Raw genomic sequence first — 16,394 nt, forward strand, 5'->3', positions numbered from 1 at the left:
CTGTATCTGCCATAAATTGAACCTAGGGACCCCTGTTACAGTAGGCCATGACTAAACTAAAGAGTATACCACTAGCACAGCTACTGGAGGACAGTTATAATTTGCTTGGTCAAAGGAATCCCTTGCAGATAAAAAGATACAAAGCTATTAAAACTGTTTTGTGTATATTTTCTGGAATCTATTTCAAAAATTTTCTTAAGAATTTTACAATTTGATCATAGTGTTTAGTATATAAATACTTATTTATTGACTTGAGTGTATTAGGGTATACGCCCCTTGTTTTAAATTATTTAGGTTTGTATTAATAATTGTTATGTCTAAAGCAATGATCAGTTTTGATTTTGAAAGGAATATGGATATTTTGTTTTTTTTTGGCCTTATATTTGAACTTTAAATAAAACTAAGAAAGAATTAGTCTTCTACTGAAATTGTTATTGAAAAATATGAGATTTACTGGAATTTATCATATGTTTGTTATTGCAAAATAAGAAATGTTCCAGATTTTATTAAGTCAATTGTCTCAATTTTGAATGTTTAAGAAGGATCAATCAGTAAAAACATGACAGGAATGAGTCCTTATTATGTTTTAAAATTTTTGCTTAAAAGACTGAAGTTCACCAAAATTGTACCACAGAGTATAACAAAATACTTTTTTCGCCAGTTCAGAATTTAACCACTAAATCCTTATCAGAATATCAAATACTTGTTTGCCATCAATTGTAATTGCTAAAAAATAATTTCGCATGCATTGAAAGTTCTGCAAACTGAATCAAATGTTTTGCCATTTCTGGGGCTTGGTGCACCTACTCCTTTTCCATTTTGCTACTGAAGAGTTATGCAACTTAATTGCCACGAAAGCTTGACTTCCTATTTTGCAATAACAATGAACTGAGTTGATAAATTAGATCCATTTACATTTCAGCTCCTAGAGAAGAAAGAAGGATTGTTCCGTAAGAACATGATGGGAAAGCGTGTTGATTTCGCTTGCAGATCAGTTATTTCCCCTGATCCTTCTTTAAATACTAATGAGATTGGTATTCCAGAAGTGTTTGCTAAAAAGTTGACCTTTCCACAGCCAGTGACACCATGGAATGTACATGAATTAAGACAAGCTGTTATAAACGGACCATTAAAACACCCAGGGTAATACTATAATACGAGAATGTATATTTTATTTAAAAACTGTGGTAATATTTTTGACCATATTTTGTGTTAAATTATTTAAAAAGATTTTAAAATTGCCAGGATTGATTAATCCAGGTGATATATATTTTGAATTATAATTGATATATTCTTCTCTTTTGAAATCAATAATTGTATCGTTAACAGGAGCATGACATTGTTTATGACATGACATTATCAATTGTAGGGCATCCTTTGTTGTAAATGAAAATGGTGGAAAGGTCATGTTAAGTGCCACAGATAAAACTCAAAGAGAGGCTATAGCTAAACAGCTACTTACACCAAGTAATAATGGATCTATGATGGGATGTAAAAAGGTAATTCCACCATTAAAAGTTTTCTTAAAACAATTTGAATATGTCCATTTTGAAAAGAAGAAAATTAATAAAGCATTATATATTTAAGATTAAACTTATATTGATATGAAAATAAAAATTGTGCCCCTAGTTTCAGTCTGTACCTAAATGCTGTTGCCTTACTGACAACACTTAAGTTTGGGAAGTTTGGGCGCAACCTTGGATCCGAAATGTTCTCTAACCAAAAATTGCTAATGATGATATCAAATCCCTAGACACAAAATCTTTCTGGATCAGGGGTGGCGGCCAAAGTGAATTATGCTAAAATCTGCCAAGAATTATTGAAAATTTGACCAAAACTGATGTTACAACACTAATAAGGCATACTCAATGAGTCAGTACTTCATCATTTTTAATGTGATGAGCCAAAATGAAGTTATTTTATTAATAGTAATATCACAACTATTTCTATGTGAAATTTGTAGTATTTTGGCCTGATTGAAAAAAACATCAAAATCTTATGGCAAATTTTAACCCTTCGTGAACTTACTCCTTTCATGTGGAATTAATTTTAGTCACTGAGTCAAATATGATGATTACAAAATATCAGTCTATTAAAATGTAAATTCAATTGTAAAGTAGTTTCTATTAATATTTAAGAATTGAAGTGACATAATACAGATAAATATATAATCCAACAAATTCTTTACAACTCAAAGCTATGGCATCTGTTTTATCTGAATTGTCTCTGAAATGGAAAAGAGTATTTTCCTGAATATGCCTATATAGCATTGCAATGGGATTCAGTGGAGAACTATCATAAAATTATCCTCAGAACTGAATCTCAAATAGAATTAAGAAGTATGTTCAGCTGGTTTTAGTTTTGATTAATATCATATCTGCAATGCAATATTATCGTAATCCATACAGTACCACTGAAATGAAAAAAAAGTGTATTGTGTTAGATGTAGTAATTTGACATTCTTTTCTTTTTTTTTTATTTTGGTTTGAAGGTGCTTAGACATTTAAAGAATGGTGATATTCTATTGCTGAACAGACAACCAACGCTTCATAAATCTAGTATCCAGGCACACAAGGTAAGGTTAAACAATACATCATAAACCTAATATCCAGACGAAAAAAGTAAGGATAGACCTAATTTTCAGGAACAAATACTGTAAACCAACTTATTTTCGCGGATAATTTATTTCGCATTTAGCCCTTTCTAGTCCACTTCGCAGCAATTTAATTTCGCGATTTCCGATTTTACTTGATGTAGTTAAATAGGGAAAGATCCAAGTTTTACATATTCGCAACGATTTATATTAGCCTTATTTTTCTACTCGCGAAAAATAGTTGGTTTACAGTATGAGATACATATTCAGTCATAACTTTCGCTTCTCTGTTTGTATCCAATAAAATCTGAAAATAAACAAGATAAAATAAAATCTTCACTTGCCTCTGTAGGAATCTTATAGCATAGTAAGAAATACCTGGAATATTGACCTTTGACCTTTACTTTGTAGGCTAGAGTATTACCAGGAGAGAAAACTTTAAGAATGCACTATGCTAACTGTAAAGCCTATAATGCTGATTTTGATGGAGATGAAATGAATGCTCATTTTCCACAGAATGAATTATGTAGAGCTGAAGCTTATACTATAGGTAAGAGAATTTGTCCTAGAAGTCAGCTGATAGAAAAATGAAGCCTATACTATATGTATATGGTGAACTTGATGACATCAAATATTACCCACACTTGATGAAATCAAAAGCACAAAGCATTGCATTTATTACTGATATTCTTTTTAAAAGGCACAGTCAGGCTTTTCAGTCTGAGGCAAAAGCTTATGCATTAAAATTTGATTGTCCCTTTTGAGCAAAATTCTTTCCTTATTTTGTCAAACTACATCTGTTTAGTGTAGTATTAGATTTCAAGTTCTCTCTCAATGCTTAGTGGCTTATAGATGGATTTTTTTCTATGTGTTATTAATTTGCTATAAAGTATCTCTGCTTAACATTTTCACAAACATTAGATGACTTACAAATATGCAGATGTGTTTTCTGAAACAATAGAAATTCCAGGAATTAAATATAGCATTAATCAAAAATATTAAATTGTTTATATTATAGTGGCTACAGATTACCAGTATTTAGTGCCAAAGGATGGTACACCATTAGCAGGCCTTATCCAAGATCACATGATTGCTGGAGCTTCATTAACAATGAGGGGAAGATTTTTCAACAGGTATTATGACAAGTTGCTATTCCTCCTTAAAAAAGCAGATGCATTACAGTGTCTTCCCTAGAAAAATTTTCATGCATGGTGGGTCCATGGTGGATTTGCAACGCGGCGCACGATGTTTCTTTTTCAGAATTAGTTACACTACATAATTTATATGTTTATAGCCATATACGAATCTAATTGTTTTATTATAGGTAAGTCATGGAACTTTAAAGTATTTATTACAGATGAGAGGAATTAATGAGAGACCTTATAAACAATACTAAAAATAATCCAGTCTGCACTAGTTATTTACAAATTTATGTCATGTACACATTATTTTGTTGATATCTTCCTCTGTTTCAACTTTCCAAAGGTCCCCACACATTTTTCAAAATCAAAATCTTTTTCCTTTGGTCCTTCAATTGATATATGCATTAAGCAATTCAGCACTTTTTGGCATAGTCTGTTTCTCAAAGGTGTTTTAACTCTGTTTAAACATGAAAAACACCTTTCACAATCAGCTGTTGAAACTGGCAAAACAAGACCAATTGCTGCATACTTAGACAGACAAGGATACTGTCACGGAATAGAAGTTCCTTCATAATATAAGTTCCAAATGGAAACAATATTCTGGAATATTATTTCCACTGGAATAAATATTACAGTAAATGTTCCTAACGGAATAAATGGTATAGAATATTTGTTCCAATGCCTAAATGTCATGTCTTTACATTCTTTCACTAACAGTGTCCTCACTTTGCTGATAGAATGGTTTCAGCAGCAACATCAAGTTGTTAAATAAAACTTTGAATGTCATCATTGCTTCACAAAGATTTTACAGGAAACAATAAAAAAAGTCTATTTGCGTTAATTACAGAAGTCGTCAATGAAGAATACCTGACATACGGATGACATATTTGAAAATTACCTGTTTGGAAGCTAAGCTGACATTTTATTTCATGACAATTAACTTTTTTTTTAAATACATTCCTGTCCGATTTATTTATGACGCTTCATAATTGTATCTTGCTGAAGTGAAAGACCACTTGTGTAAAAAACGGCAAATGAATCTGCTATGTGACCCATTGAATTAAAGATAGAACAACACTAGTTTATTAAAAACAATATTTCCGTAAATAACTACGTATGTTTTGAAAGTTTTTCCATCAAATGTTTTAAATATTTCATAAGACACGTCTTTTTCTCGGCCCGGTTGCGGTGATGTGTATTCTTTGATATAATCAATCAACCGTGACTAATCTAAAAATAACTGATTGTTGTGACCAATCAAAAAATAATGCATTGATGTAAATATACATTGATATAGCTGATGGAAAAAACTGCGAAACTTTATTTAAAAAAAAAAGTTTTGTCCATTCTCGGTGAAATAACGTTAGTTTTATTTTATAATACCAGAGACTATACCAATTTTTTTTAATTTACTTTTTTAAAGATCACAGTAAAACAACGATGTCAAACACTGGCCCATTTTTTGGTGAAATTTATACTGGAAAAGGTTAAACTTTTTATTTAGCACAGAAGGATATGCATTGGAGATTAATCTTACTATTTATTTATCAGCTAACTGGCAACTTCCATTATGTAACCGAAGTCTCGATTTACAAATGTATAACCAACTAATCAAGAAGGTTGTAAAATCCCCGCACGCGCGACGTGATGCATCCAATTATCAGTCGGATGAGTTTAAAACACCCGTGGAATGTTGTTACCTGTCACTTCACTTTCAAAATATCGATAATAAATATTTTACATTTATAATTTTCACACATAGCGGGATGCATTGCAGCAATGATGAAAGCATGGCGGTCGAAATTTATGCGTAGCGGTACCGCAATGCTTGAATAGCCTAGGGAAAACACTGCATTATAATATAAATTCCAATTTGTAGTTTCTTTTTTATGCCAACGCCGTAGCGGAGGGGGCATTAAGTTTTACCCTTGTCCATCTGTACGTACGTCCATACGTTCCAAAGTTGGTTTCCGTTCTCTAACTTTAGTTTGTCTCAACCGAATGTTATGAAACTTATACACAATGCTTATTACCACAAAACACAGATCAAGACTGAAATTGGGTGCTGTCACAATAACGAATCTTGAATTATGCCCCTATATAAACATAAAAATTGCTGATTTTTTCGTTTCCGTTCTCTAACTTTAGTTTTCCTCAACCAAATGTTATGAAACTTATACACAATGCTTATTACCACATAATACAGATCAAGTTCGAAATTGGGTGGTGTCACTTTTACCGTTCTTTAGTTATGCCCCTATATAAACATAAAAATTGCTGAATATTTTGTTTCCGTTCTCTAACTTTAGTTTGCCTCAAACAAATGTTATGAAACTTATACACAATGCTTATTACCACATAATACAGATCAAGTTCAAAATTGGGTTGCGTCACTTTTCCCATTCTTGAGTTATGCCCCTTTATAAACATAAAAATTGCCGAATTTTTCGTTTCCGTTCTCTAACTTTAGTTTGCCTCAACCAAATGTACTACCACTTAATACAGATCAAGTTTGAAATTGGTTGGTGTCACTTTTACTGTTCTTGAGTTATGCCTCTTTATAAACATAAGAATTGCTGAATTTTTCGTTTCCGTTCTCTAACTTTAGTTTGCCTCAAACAAATGTTATGAAACTTATACACAATGCTTATTACCACATAATACAGATCAAGTTTGAAATTGGGTGGCGTCACTTTTACCGTTCTTGAGTTATGCCCCTTTATAAACATAAAAATTGCTGAATTTTTCGCTTCCGTTCTCTAACTATAGTTGGCCTCAACCAAATGTTATGAAACTTATACACAATGCTTATTACCACAAAACTCAAATCAAGTACAAATTTGGGTAGCGTCACTTTTACCGTTCTTCAGTTATGTCCCTTTATATCTTTATATGATATGCAAGGGGGGGCATCATCTGTGTCCCATGGACACATTCCACATTCATTTTTCCATTTAAAAATACACAAAACTAATACAATATATAGGACATCACAATATGTTTATTATGGGTGGTTTACTGCAATGTCCTTGTCTGTATGTTCAACTGTCTGTTCGTTCATTTGTCCATAAATTTTTTACATATTGCCAAGCTTCAGTAATATTTAGTTGTAATGTGTGAGTGATTTTAAGATCTGCCTGGCAATCATTTTCTGTTAGACAATACTTTGAATATTTATCAAACCAATAGGCATAGAATTATTTCTTCACATTTTACTCAGTTTCTGTAATAAGAAGGGATTTGCTGGACATTCATTTCCTGTTTGACAATATGAGGACAATATCTAATAAGGATTGGAAGTATTCTTTACATGACATCATATGCAACTTCTTGTTAAAGGCAGTTACAAACTATATATCACCATTGTAGTGGTTTTAAATTTTGATTACAGCTTAGTTAGTCATAGACTCTGGAATTTATCTTGTCATTACACTTTAGTAATGTTTTATCTAATAATATATACATTTTTATTTAGACATGATTATTGTCAGCTGGTGTACACAGCATTAGGTGATAAACATGGAAATATCAGGATGTTAAAACCAGCTTTGATAAGACCTTACACACTGTGGTCTGGTAAACAGGTAAGTCAGTATTTATAAATATGAAATTAAAAGCATTTTATGAAAAAACATGAAAGATTAGGAATGATAGTTAGTGCTTGGTAGCTGATGTGGAAAGTTTCAGTCAGTTAACATAACTTTTTCCTTCTATAATTTGATAAATTTAATATTATAATAAACATGACAAAATTAATGTTTAGGACATGTTAGATAATAATTAAGTTTGCATGTGTGATGCTATTAGTGGTTATTTTAAAGAGTACCGTTTCATTGTCATATTTTTTTGTAGGTCTTGTCAACAGTTCTGATAAATGTCATTCCAAGTGGTAAACCTGCATTACATTTGAATGGTAAAGCCAAAATTAATGAAAGGGTAAGTTATATAATAACTCCACTTAATGTAAATTATATACCACTTTTCTTAAGTGTTTTGAAATACACAAATTTATTATTTCTCTCTTAGATATTACTTGATTTATTTTTTACATATTAGGTTTTCAATGAAAAAAGTTCCTGTAAATGGTTACACCAATACCTCTAAAATACTCTATTTTCTTATGTGTTTAAAGAATTTAATGAGAGACAAGTTTTTCCTGCAAGTAAGTATTTCAAGAATTTAAGGTAGGAGGTCATAAATGGGTTTTCATGAAATTTGTGCATACAAGAGCATGCAGACATCCATATACATACCACTGACATGTATTAAAAACTTGTTTGCTACTGTAATAAGTAGGAAAATTGTTAATGTTTTAAACTGAACATATGATTATCCCATTATAATTTGTTGTAGGAAATCAAAGACCCATGAAAGCAAGTAACCTTAATATATACACTTTATATTACGATGAAAATGTGTTGCCACAAAATCAGTTTATATTTCTAATCTTTTTTCATATATGTTCACATTTAGATTTTGTTTTGCAGAGTTGGGCAGAAGGTAGAAGACCAAAGTATGGAATTCATGAGGATGTATCAGAGGACATGGGAGAAAGTCATGTGATCTTTAGGGATGGGCAGTTGTTATGTGGTGTCCTTGACAAAGGTCATTATGGTCCTACACCTTATGGACTGGTACATTGTTGTAATGAGGTAACAATTCCAGTTGAAGCTACTTAAAATATGCAAATGCCATTAACAACCTTGATAAAATTTAATTTATAAAATCAACAGGCACTTTGTAAAAAAGGGTAAAAATCTATACTGTTGAAGTACTTCGATAAATGAAAGAAAAAAAGAAACACACCTTTCTTTTTAAATGAAGAAAAGTCTGTTAGAACTTTGTTAAAAAAAAAGAATATTTCAACATACTGTTAATGATAAATATGAATATAAATATAAAAAAAAGAATTGTTTCCTTCTTTATTTGTGACCATATTTTTCTAAGGAAGTTCTCCATTGATAGCAGATATGATTTATTTTGAATCTCTTATCATATTATGTTTTCAGCACCCCATATTTGAATTAGACAGAATTGTCATCTATTAAGTTTGTATATGATAGGAGGCTTTGTGCTTTGTCACATTTTGTAAACTATGAGATGATGACTTCTGAAAATTTATTTATTTTTAGTTATATGGAGGTGTGGTAGCAGGTCAGATATTGACATGTTTTGGTAGATTATTTATCAACTTCCTCCAAACGACAAGAGGATTTTCACTGGGAGTTCAAGATATTCTAGTCACTAAGAAGGTCAGTACATTAATTAGAAATAGGATGGAGAGGGAGGGGAGGGTAATCAAGCTTGGATTAATTGGAAAATTTTGAAAATTGTTTTATTATGTTTATTACATAGGAAATGGAAAAAAATTAAATATTAACAGGAATATTATTCTAAGAAACTTCTGACTAACCCTTTCATTCTTTTAAGTAAGAATATAATGAGATTGGGGGTAAAACACCAATTATGCAGCAACTAACAACACTAAAACCAGAGAAGACATCTAGAAACCAACATACAGTCTTCATTAAACATAAAGTGTCTCTACCAAATGTTAAGCTATAAACCACACACAGTCTTAACTATTTGTAAATAAAGGAAAAAGTCTCATAAGTTATAAGCTGTAACATTATAAACATGTTGAAATTAATGTATTTGACCTAAAACACATAGTTTTTGGTAAAATTAGTTAAGAGCCAAAAAGATATTATATCAACATCTTTTATATAAGACATCTATTGCTTAGCAAAATATCTTTTTATGCCCCCACAGTAGGTGACAGGGGCATTAAGTGTTACCCTTGACTGTCCATCCTTCTGTCTTTCCTTCATTCTGTCTTTTCGTCTTTCTGTCCTTCTGTCTTTCCATCCTTCCATCTTTCTGTCCATCCATCGTTTGTTTGAAGCTTGAGCGGGGGAATTCATGTCCTCAGACATGTTCTTTTTTTATTTGGTAAAGCCTTAACTATGCTCAATATCAAAATATTAATGACTAAATTTCAAAAAGAGGCTATTTTGGCAGATTTTGTAGTTTTGCATCAAATGCAGGAAGTTTGAAGAAGCCTTAAAGAAAATACCATAGACACAATTCCAAATAAAAAAATACTGATTTCTAACAGACTAATGTTTAGTGGACATCTGAAAGATTTTATTTAATAAATCTGATACAAATATCTTTATCTGAGCCTACCAACTATCTGCCATCAATCATCCTTTTTTTTCAAAGCAATTTATGTAAGTCGTCAAATAACATTTTGGGTCATTAACATTACTACATGTAGTTGTTCTAATTATCAACAAAAAATTACTGTTTATTTATAGGCTGATGACCGAAGGACAGAAGCTATAGAAATGTCTAATACTGTTGGTCCATCTGCTGCAGCAGAGGCACTTAGTTTCGATACTTTACCAGAAAAGGAAGTCATGTTAAAGGCCCTGAAATCTGCACATTTTAACAAAGATGACAGACAACTGAGAGAACAAGACCTTAGCATGAAAGATAAAACAGATCGAATACAAAATGACATATCAAGGTAATAATTAAAAGTTGTGAATGACAGGATAACCCTTGATATAGCTTTTTAAGGTCACACCCTTATAATCATTCAACCAGTAAAAATGTTGGGAGCATTTTCATTGGATTATGTTTGCATCTTTGGTTGATATTGAAGACATTAAAAAAGTTAAATAATATTTGTTTTAAAGGTGGATCATCAATATATATTTCACCAGATAGAATTTTCACAGTCTTTGCCAAAATGTAGATTTAATCATATTTTTAAAAAAAATATAATAAAAATATTCAAGCTAAAAGTCATGCTAAATTGACCAATTTTGCATAGATTATTCTTGAAAAAACACTTCTTTGTGAATAAAAAGAAATCTATAAGATAGAATTTCGAAATAAAATATAGAAGATAGGATAATGCTCTAGGAAAATAAAAAGAAAAAATGGTGTCACCCAACTTGTTTTCTGGAGTAAAACATGAATTTTCTTTAACATTCTTTTATAATTTTTTATACGCCCGTCAAATTTTTGACGGGACGTATTATGGTATACAAATGTCCAGCGTCCGTCCGTCCGTCTGACTGTCCGTCTGTCTGTCGGTCTGTCCGTCTGTCTGTCCGGTGTAAACATGTCGCACCGTAACTTGAGAATGACTTATCCAAATTTCATGAAACTTAACATAGTTGTTTCTTATGATGGTCAAACGATCTGTATACTTTTTGGTGAAAATAAGATTAAAACTTTTTGAGTTACAGGACTTAGTAACTTAAACAGGTGTGTGTTTTTTTTCACATGTCGTGCCGTATCTCAAAAACAATTTATGATTATTGCTTAAAACTTTACACACTTCTTAGTTATATTAATCTTAAGATCTGTATACTTTTTGGTGATGATTCAAAATTTTATTTTAGAGATATTGAGTATCTTGTTAAAAAAGGGGGAGGGGTTTTTCACATGTCGCACTGTATCTCAAAAACAATTTATGATTATTGCTTAAAACTTTACACACTTCTTAGTTATATTAACCTTAAGATCTGTATATTTTTTGGTGATGATTCAAAATTTTATTTTTGAGTTATTGAGTATTTTGTAAAAAAAAAGGGGGAGGGGTTTTTCACATGTCGCGCCGTATCTCAAAAACGATTTATGATTATTGCTTAAAATTTTACACACTTCTTAGTTATATTAATCTAAAGATCTGTATACTTTTTGGTTTTGATTCAAAATTTTATTTTTGAGATATTGATTTTTTTTTTTTTTTAAAAGGGGGGGTTTTCACATGTCACGCCGTATGTCAGAAACTATTTATGCTTATTGCATAAAAATTCACACACAAGACGACGGGCGTATCATGCGCTCATGGCGCAGCTGTTTATTTACTACTAGAGTTATCTACCCTTAAATGGCTAATTTAAAAACAAATATTTGGTATTTGCTAAAACAGTTTAAATAATGCAACAAATAACTTATTTTATTTTATCTTAATAAACAGTTTTACACATTAGTTGCCAATCTGTCTCAAAATTTGTAGATTTAAGCAAAGAACTAGAGTGACTGCTATTTTACATCCAAGATGGCAGTATACAGTTAATCTACCTTAAATACACATTGATATACTTGCCAATTAAGACATTTCTGTGATATCTTTTAACAACTTTATTCTCATTTCATGCTTGCCTTAAGTTTTGGACAGCGATATACAGTTCATATTTTTTTGAGATATGTGACCTGCTGTATGATATGACATGTAGTCATCTATGATAATGCATACATAATTTTTTAAATACTTTCATAACTTGAATTATATTGTAGGGCCTGTATGGGTGGATTAGAACAAGTCTTTCCCAGGAACAACTTACAGTTAATGGTACAGTCAGGAGCTAAAGGTTCAACTGTAAGTACAGTTATCTTTTAAGATAGGGCTGAAAGTTCTTATGTTAGTTTTTGTCTCGCAATTCGCAGAAAGCGAGACATAGCGATTGCTTTTTCGGCAACGACGATGACAATGACGGCGTCAACAATTGCTGAGTTTTCTGCTAAAGTTAGTTTGATAGGAACTACTTGTGATAGATCAAGTTGCATTACTGTCAGTACATATCAGTTTGATGACTATTTTGAGGCCCTGTTCCCTAGGTCATGGTCCAGTGACTTTGAATTAATTACCAATTTTCCATGTTAAGTTTTCTGCTTTATTTAGTTTGATAGGAACTACTTACAATAGACAATTATATTTTTCTATAAAGTTACATTACTCTATGACATCTCAGTTTGTTGACCATTTTTTGGCCCTGTCCATTAGGTTATGGTCCAGCAACTTTGAATTGATTAGCAATTTTGCTGTCCATCTGATTGACTTTTTCTGTATTTTATTCCGACAGGTGAGACATATCTCTGTGTCAACAGTTAATTGCAACAAGATTTTATAGATAAAAACTTTCAGATTATGATCAAATTAAAGCAATCAATGGGTCTTTCTTGTGTGTTTTCAGCTAAAATATATTTTTACATGTAAACTGTATCCATAGTGTCAAATTGATTATCTTTTTGTAGGTCAATTGTATGCAGATATCATGTTTGCTTGGACAGATTGAATTAGAAGGAAGACGACCACCACTAATGCTAAGTGGAAAAACACTGCCATCTTTTTGCCAGTATGATGTATCTCCTATGGCTGGAGGTTTTGTTACTGGGAGGTTTCTGACTGGAATAAGACCTCAAGAATATTATTTTCATTGTATGGCAGGTAGAGAGGTATGTCAAAGGGTTACAAAGTAGTATATATAGATTATTAGTCCCCTACCCGAAAAGCTAAAGGTGACTTCAGGTGACTTATTTGACTTCCGGCAAATAATTTTTCCACTCTTTTTTTCTTCATACTTGAAGATATTGATTTGATATTTGGTATATAGTTTTGTCATGACAGTTGAATTTGTTCCTGTCTTATGATTTTGTGCAGAGTTATGGACCTTTGACTTAAAAATTTCACGCAAATAATCAGTTTTCATAACTTTTTTCGTCATGCTTGAAGATATTGATTTGATAGTTGTTATATAGTATAACCATGACAAGTTTTAGATTGATTTCAAATTTTGTTCATTCAGATGATTTTTTTTTTGACAATAACTTTGATTACATAATTATACACTTTAAACATCAACTGAACAAGATAAATTGCAATATCAAGCTTCTTCTCCAGTACCATTGAATGCATGATCAAAAACATTTCAGGTATTTTCCTGTATCTTATGGTAGTTGTAGATTTAAAAAAACAAAACAAATGGTAATGACAGATGGCTGTTTATCGTCCAGTTGCAAATTAAATGCATATTTAAGACGAGAACATGCTAATACACCTGGCTTTGTACTAGACCAACAGAAAGAGCTGGATTTATATTGTGCTAGCTCATATTGTAACAGTCAGCAGGAAGACATGTCACCCTATCTGGACACATCATTCTGACTCAGAGACAACCAGTTTTTGGAAAATGACGCTATCAGCGGCATGTTTCCGATACCATTGACCAGAACTAACGGAAGTCGATTATATTTCTCCGCCTTCCGCACTCGGTTTCATATTTACTATTTTACATACTAACTGGAATCTGCTTGTATTACGCTACACTTGAACAAAGTGTTGTAGTCGGACAGGAACCAGTTTACATACTTTATTTTATTTACCAAAAAAATATTTTGACCCGTCCATATGTTTTTACTATTAAATGGTATTTGGAGCTATCCCTTTGTTATATTTTTCATATTTATTCGAGCTTTCACTTTTATGCACATGTCTTAATCGCAAACAATCGGTATGTATAAATAGATCCGTTTTGTTATGGTGTTGGACTTTTTACACTCCAATGATCAGCAATGGCTAGAAAAAATAGTTCTCCTAAATAATGTCAGCCTTTCATGCCATTTCAACTTTACAATCATTAAAAAAGGTAATAATCGGAATCATTTTGATATCCATTGGATAGATACTGGTCTATATCCAGATTTACGAAGATTTTAATAATCGGAAATTAGTAATACGGTTATATCCACGTGGTGCGTATGAATCTTTGTTTACAAAGTTACAGCAGCAGAGTCTGTAACTGTATCATTATTAATTAACTACACTGTTATTGTACTTAATATGATGCAAACTGCCTATGCAATATAAGGTGTCAACTCGGCCGATATAGATTTTTTTTCTGTATTGGCCGAGTTCTGATCCGGCCAAAACAGGATTTCGGAACGTCTCTAGTTTTTAGATCGTAAGTCATGATAAACACAAACTGAAAGTAAACAGTTGTTTATAAGACGCAGTTTTTATTTACTCACCATAAACAAGCTGAAACGTTCAGTATGGCACATATTTTAGGCTAAAGACGGTCCCATTCATTTAAAAAGCATTTTGAAAGCAGACGATGGAATTATTTCAGGTTTGGGGAACGAGTAAATTATTACAAAGTACATTTCTTGACGACCTCATAATATTTCACGATGTCGATGGTACAAATCGATTTTTACTGTTTACTTTCGCTTCTAATGTTTGGAAACGGTCTTATATTTAAACCCGACCAGACATATGCATTGTAATTGTGCAAATCTTCGTTCTTTGGTCATTTGGCTTATGGATAGTTTTTTTTAAATATATTTGCATTACACATGCAATGGCAGTACCTTTCCAATTACTATTTATGTGTTGTGTCTTAATTTAAGTTGTAACACTTTATAGTGACTGGAAAGGGTAGAAAAATTATTCAGATGAGAAAAGGCAGAAGATACATGGAAACGGCACCAGATCATTTATAGATATTGCATCTTATAAAAAGAAACTGAGATTTGGATAGTTCCACTTCAAGGTAAAAATGTTTATCTCTTGTGAAATGAAATAAAAAAAATATTGTAACACTGTAGTTAATTAATAAAGATACTATTACGTGTATTTCTGTATTGGTCTTGTTATTGGTCCTCGGCCAGCTGTATTGGCCTGAGGCAAAGCCGAAGGCCAATACACCAAGCCTAGTACCAATAACAAGGCAAATGCAGAAATACTTACGTATTAATATTATAGAATGACAGTATGGTTCAATAGCGGGAATCAGCCCCTCAACTACTTTTTACATAAATTATTAACTTCTGGCTTCAACGCCTTGTTCGTCTTGTCAGGAGATCTTGTTGTAGTTCCAGTTTGGCAAGCATTTTGGAGACGTATCCCATCCATCCTCTCTTGACTTGTAATCTCTGGTGATAAATTTTGCCGCTTGACGTTGTATCCTTTCAAGCTTGTTTATTTTTGTTACCATGTAGGGGTCCCATACTATGGCTCCATATTAAATTATAAGATCCATTCCTAAAGGTCTAGATCATTGTTCTAATCTGACACAAATTTCAATAACTGGAATGCTACCCAAGTTGAATATATGGTGACCTACGAGAACAGCATTATCACTAATGAAATTGTGTTTAATACCATGATGGTTCAATATCATCAACTTAAATGGAGACAGACATTTGACCTGAAAGATGGTGTGGGAGTGCAAAATCAAAAACTAACTGACTATGATATATGGTTAAAGAATGAACATTAATTACATGGGTCAACATGGTCAAGGGCAGAGTTAATATAAAATAACAATATGGCAGAGAAGTGGTTTCAAGCTGCATATAAAGCGACCTGACTGACATGAAATAAAAAATCAAAGGAGTATCCCTATTTGTCTAATCTTCAAGGTGAAATAAAACTAGTAAAACAATATTATACTATTGTCTAAATCTAAAGAAATATAATTTGCTTCAAGTAACAGAAATAACTAGGTCACTAGTAACTTATTTAATGAGTATGTGGGGTATAAGAGCTTGCTTTCAACAGGCTCTTCATAATCATTTGGTTTGAAAAGGATACTAGTAGTCTGTATTCTTGATTTAGAAAAATGTAATTGCAAGAACAAAATCTCATTACTTAGAATACTTTAGATCATTCTGGTAGTCTTTATTTATATGTACAAAAGAACAGCCAGTAGTCATTGGATATTGTAGATCATTCAAATAGTCTTGACCTATTTATTAGTACAAAAGAACAGCCAGTAGTCATTGGATATTGTAGATCATTCCGGTAGTCTTTGACCTATTTATTTATACAAAAAAACAGCCAATAGTCATTGGAT

General features: G+C 31.8%; 1 protein-coding gene across 2 annotated transcripts in view; it reads left to right on the top strand.

Annotated features, from left to right (window-relative positions):
- LOC127738434 (DNA-directed RNA polymerase I subunit RPA1-like) overlaps window positions 1-16,394 on the top strand; it is a 52,687-nt gene that overhangs the window by 19,777 nt on the left and 16,516 nt on the right. For both annotated transcript variants that reach the window (XM_052249678.1, XM_052249679.1), the window contains exons 9-20: window positions 923-1,143; window positions 1,370-1,499; window positions 2,492-2,575; window positions 3,005-3,143; window positions 3,612-3,726; window positions 7,211-7,319; window positions 7,588-7,671; window positions 8,223-8,387; window positions 8,868-8,987; window positions 10,056-10,267; window positions 12,055-12,136; window positions 12,793-12,993. In XM_052249678.1, the coding sequence (XP_052105638.1) occupies window positions 923-1,143; window positions 1,370-1,499; window positions 2,492-2,575; window positions 3,005-3,143; window positions 3,612-3,726; window positions 7,211-7,319; window positions 7,588-7,671; window positions 8,223-8,387; window positions 8,868-8,987; window positions 10,056-10,267; window positions 12,055-12,136; window positions 12,793-12,993 (1,662 nt within the window). The remainder of the gene's footprint in view (window positions 1-922; window positions 1,144-1,369; window positions 1,500-2,491; window positions 2,576-3,004; window positions 3,144-3,611; window positions 3,727-7,210; window positions 7,320-7,587; window positions 7,672-8,222; window positions 8,388-8,867; window positions 8,988-10,055; window positions 10,268-12,054; window positions 12,137-12,792; window positions 12,994-16,394) is intronic.

This window comes from Mytilus californianus, unplaced genomic scaffold, assembly GCF_021869535.1.
Source record: "Mytilus californianus isolate M0D057914Y unplaced genomic scaffold, xbMytCali1.0.p SCAF_4, whole genome shotgun sequence".
Lineage (NCBI taxonomy): Eukaryota > Metazoa > Mollusca > Bivalvia > Mytilida > Mytilidae > Mytilus > Mytilus californianus.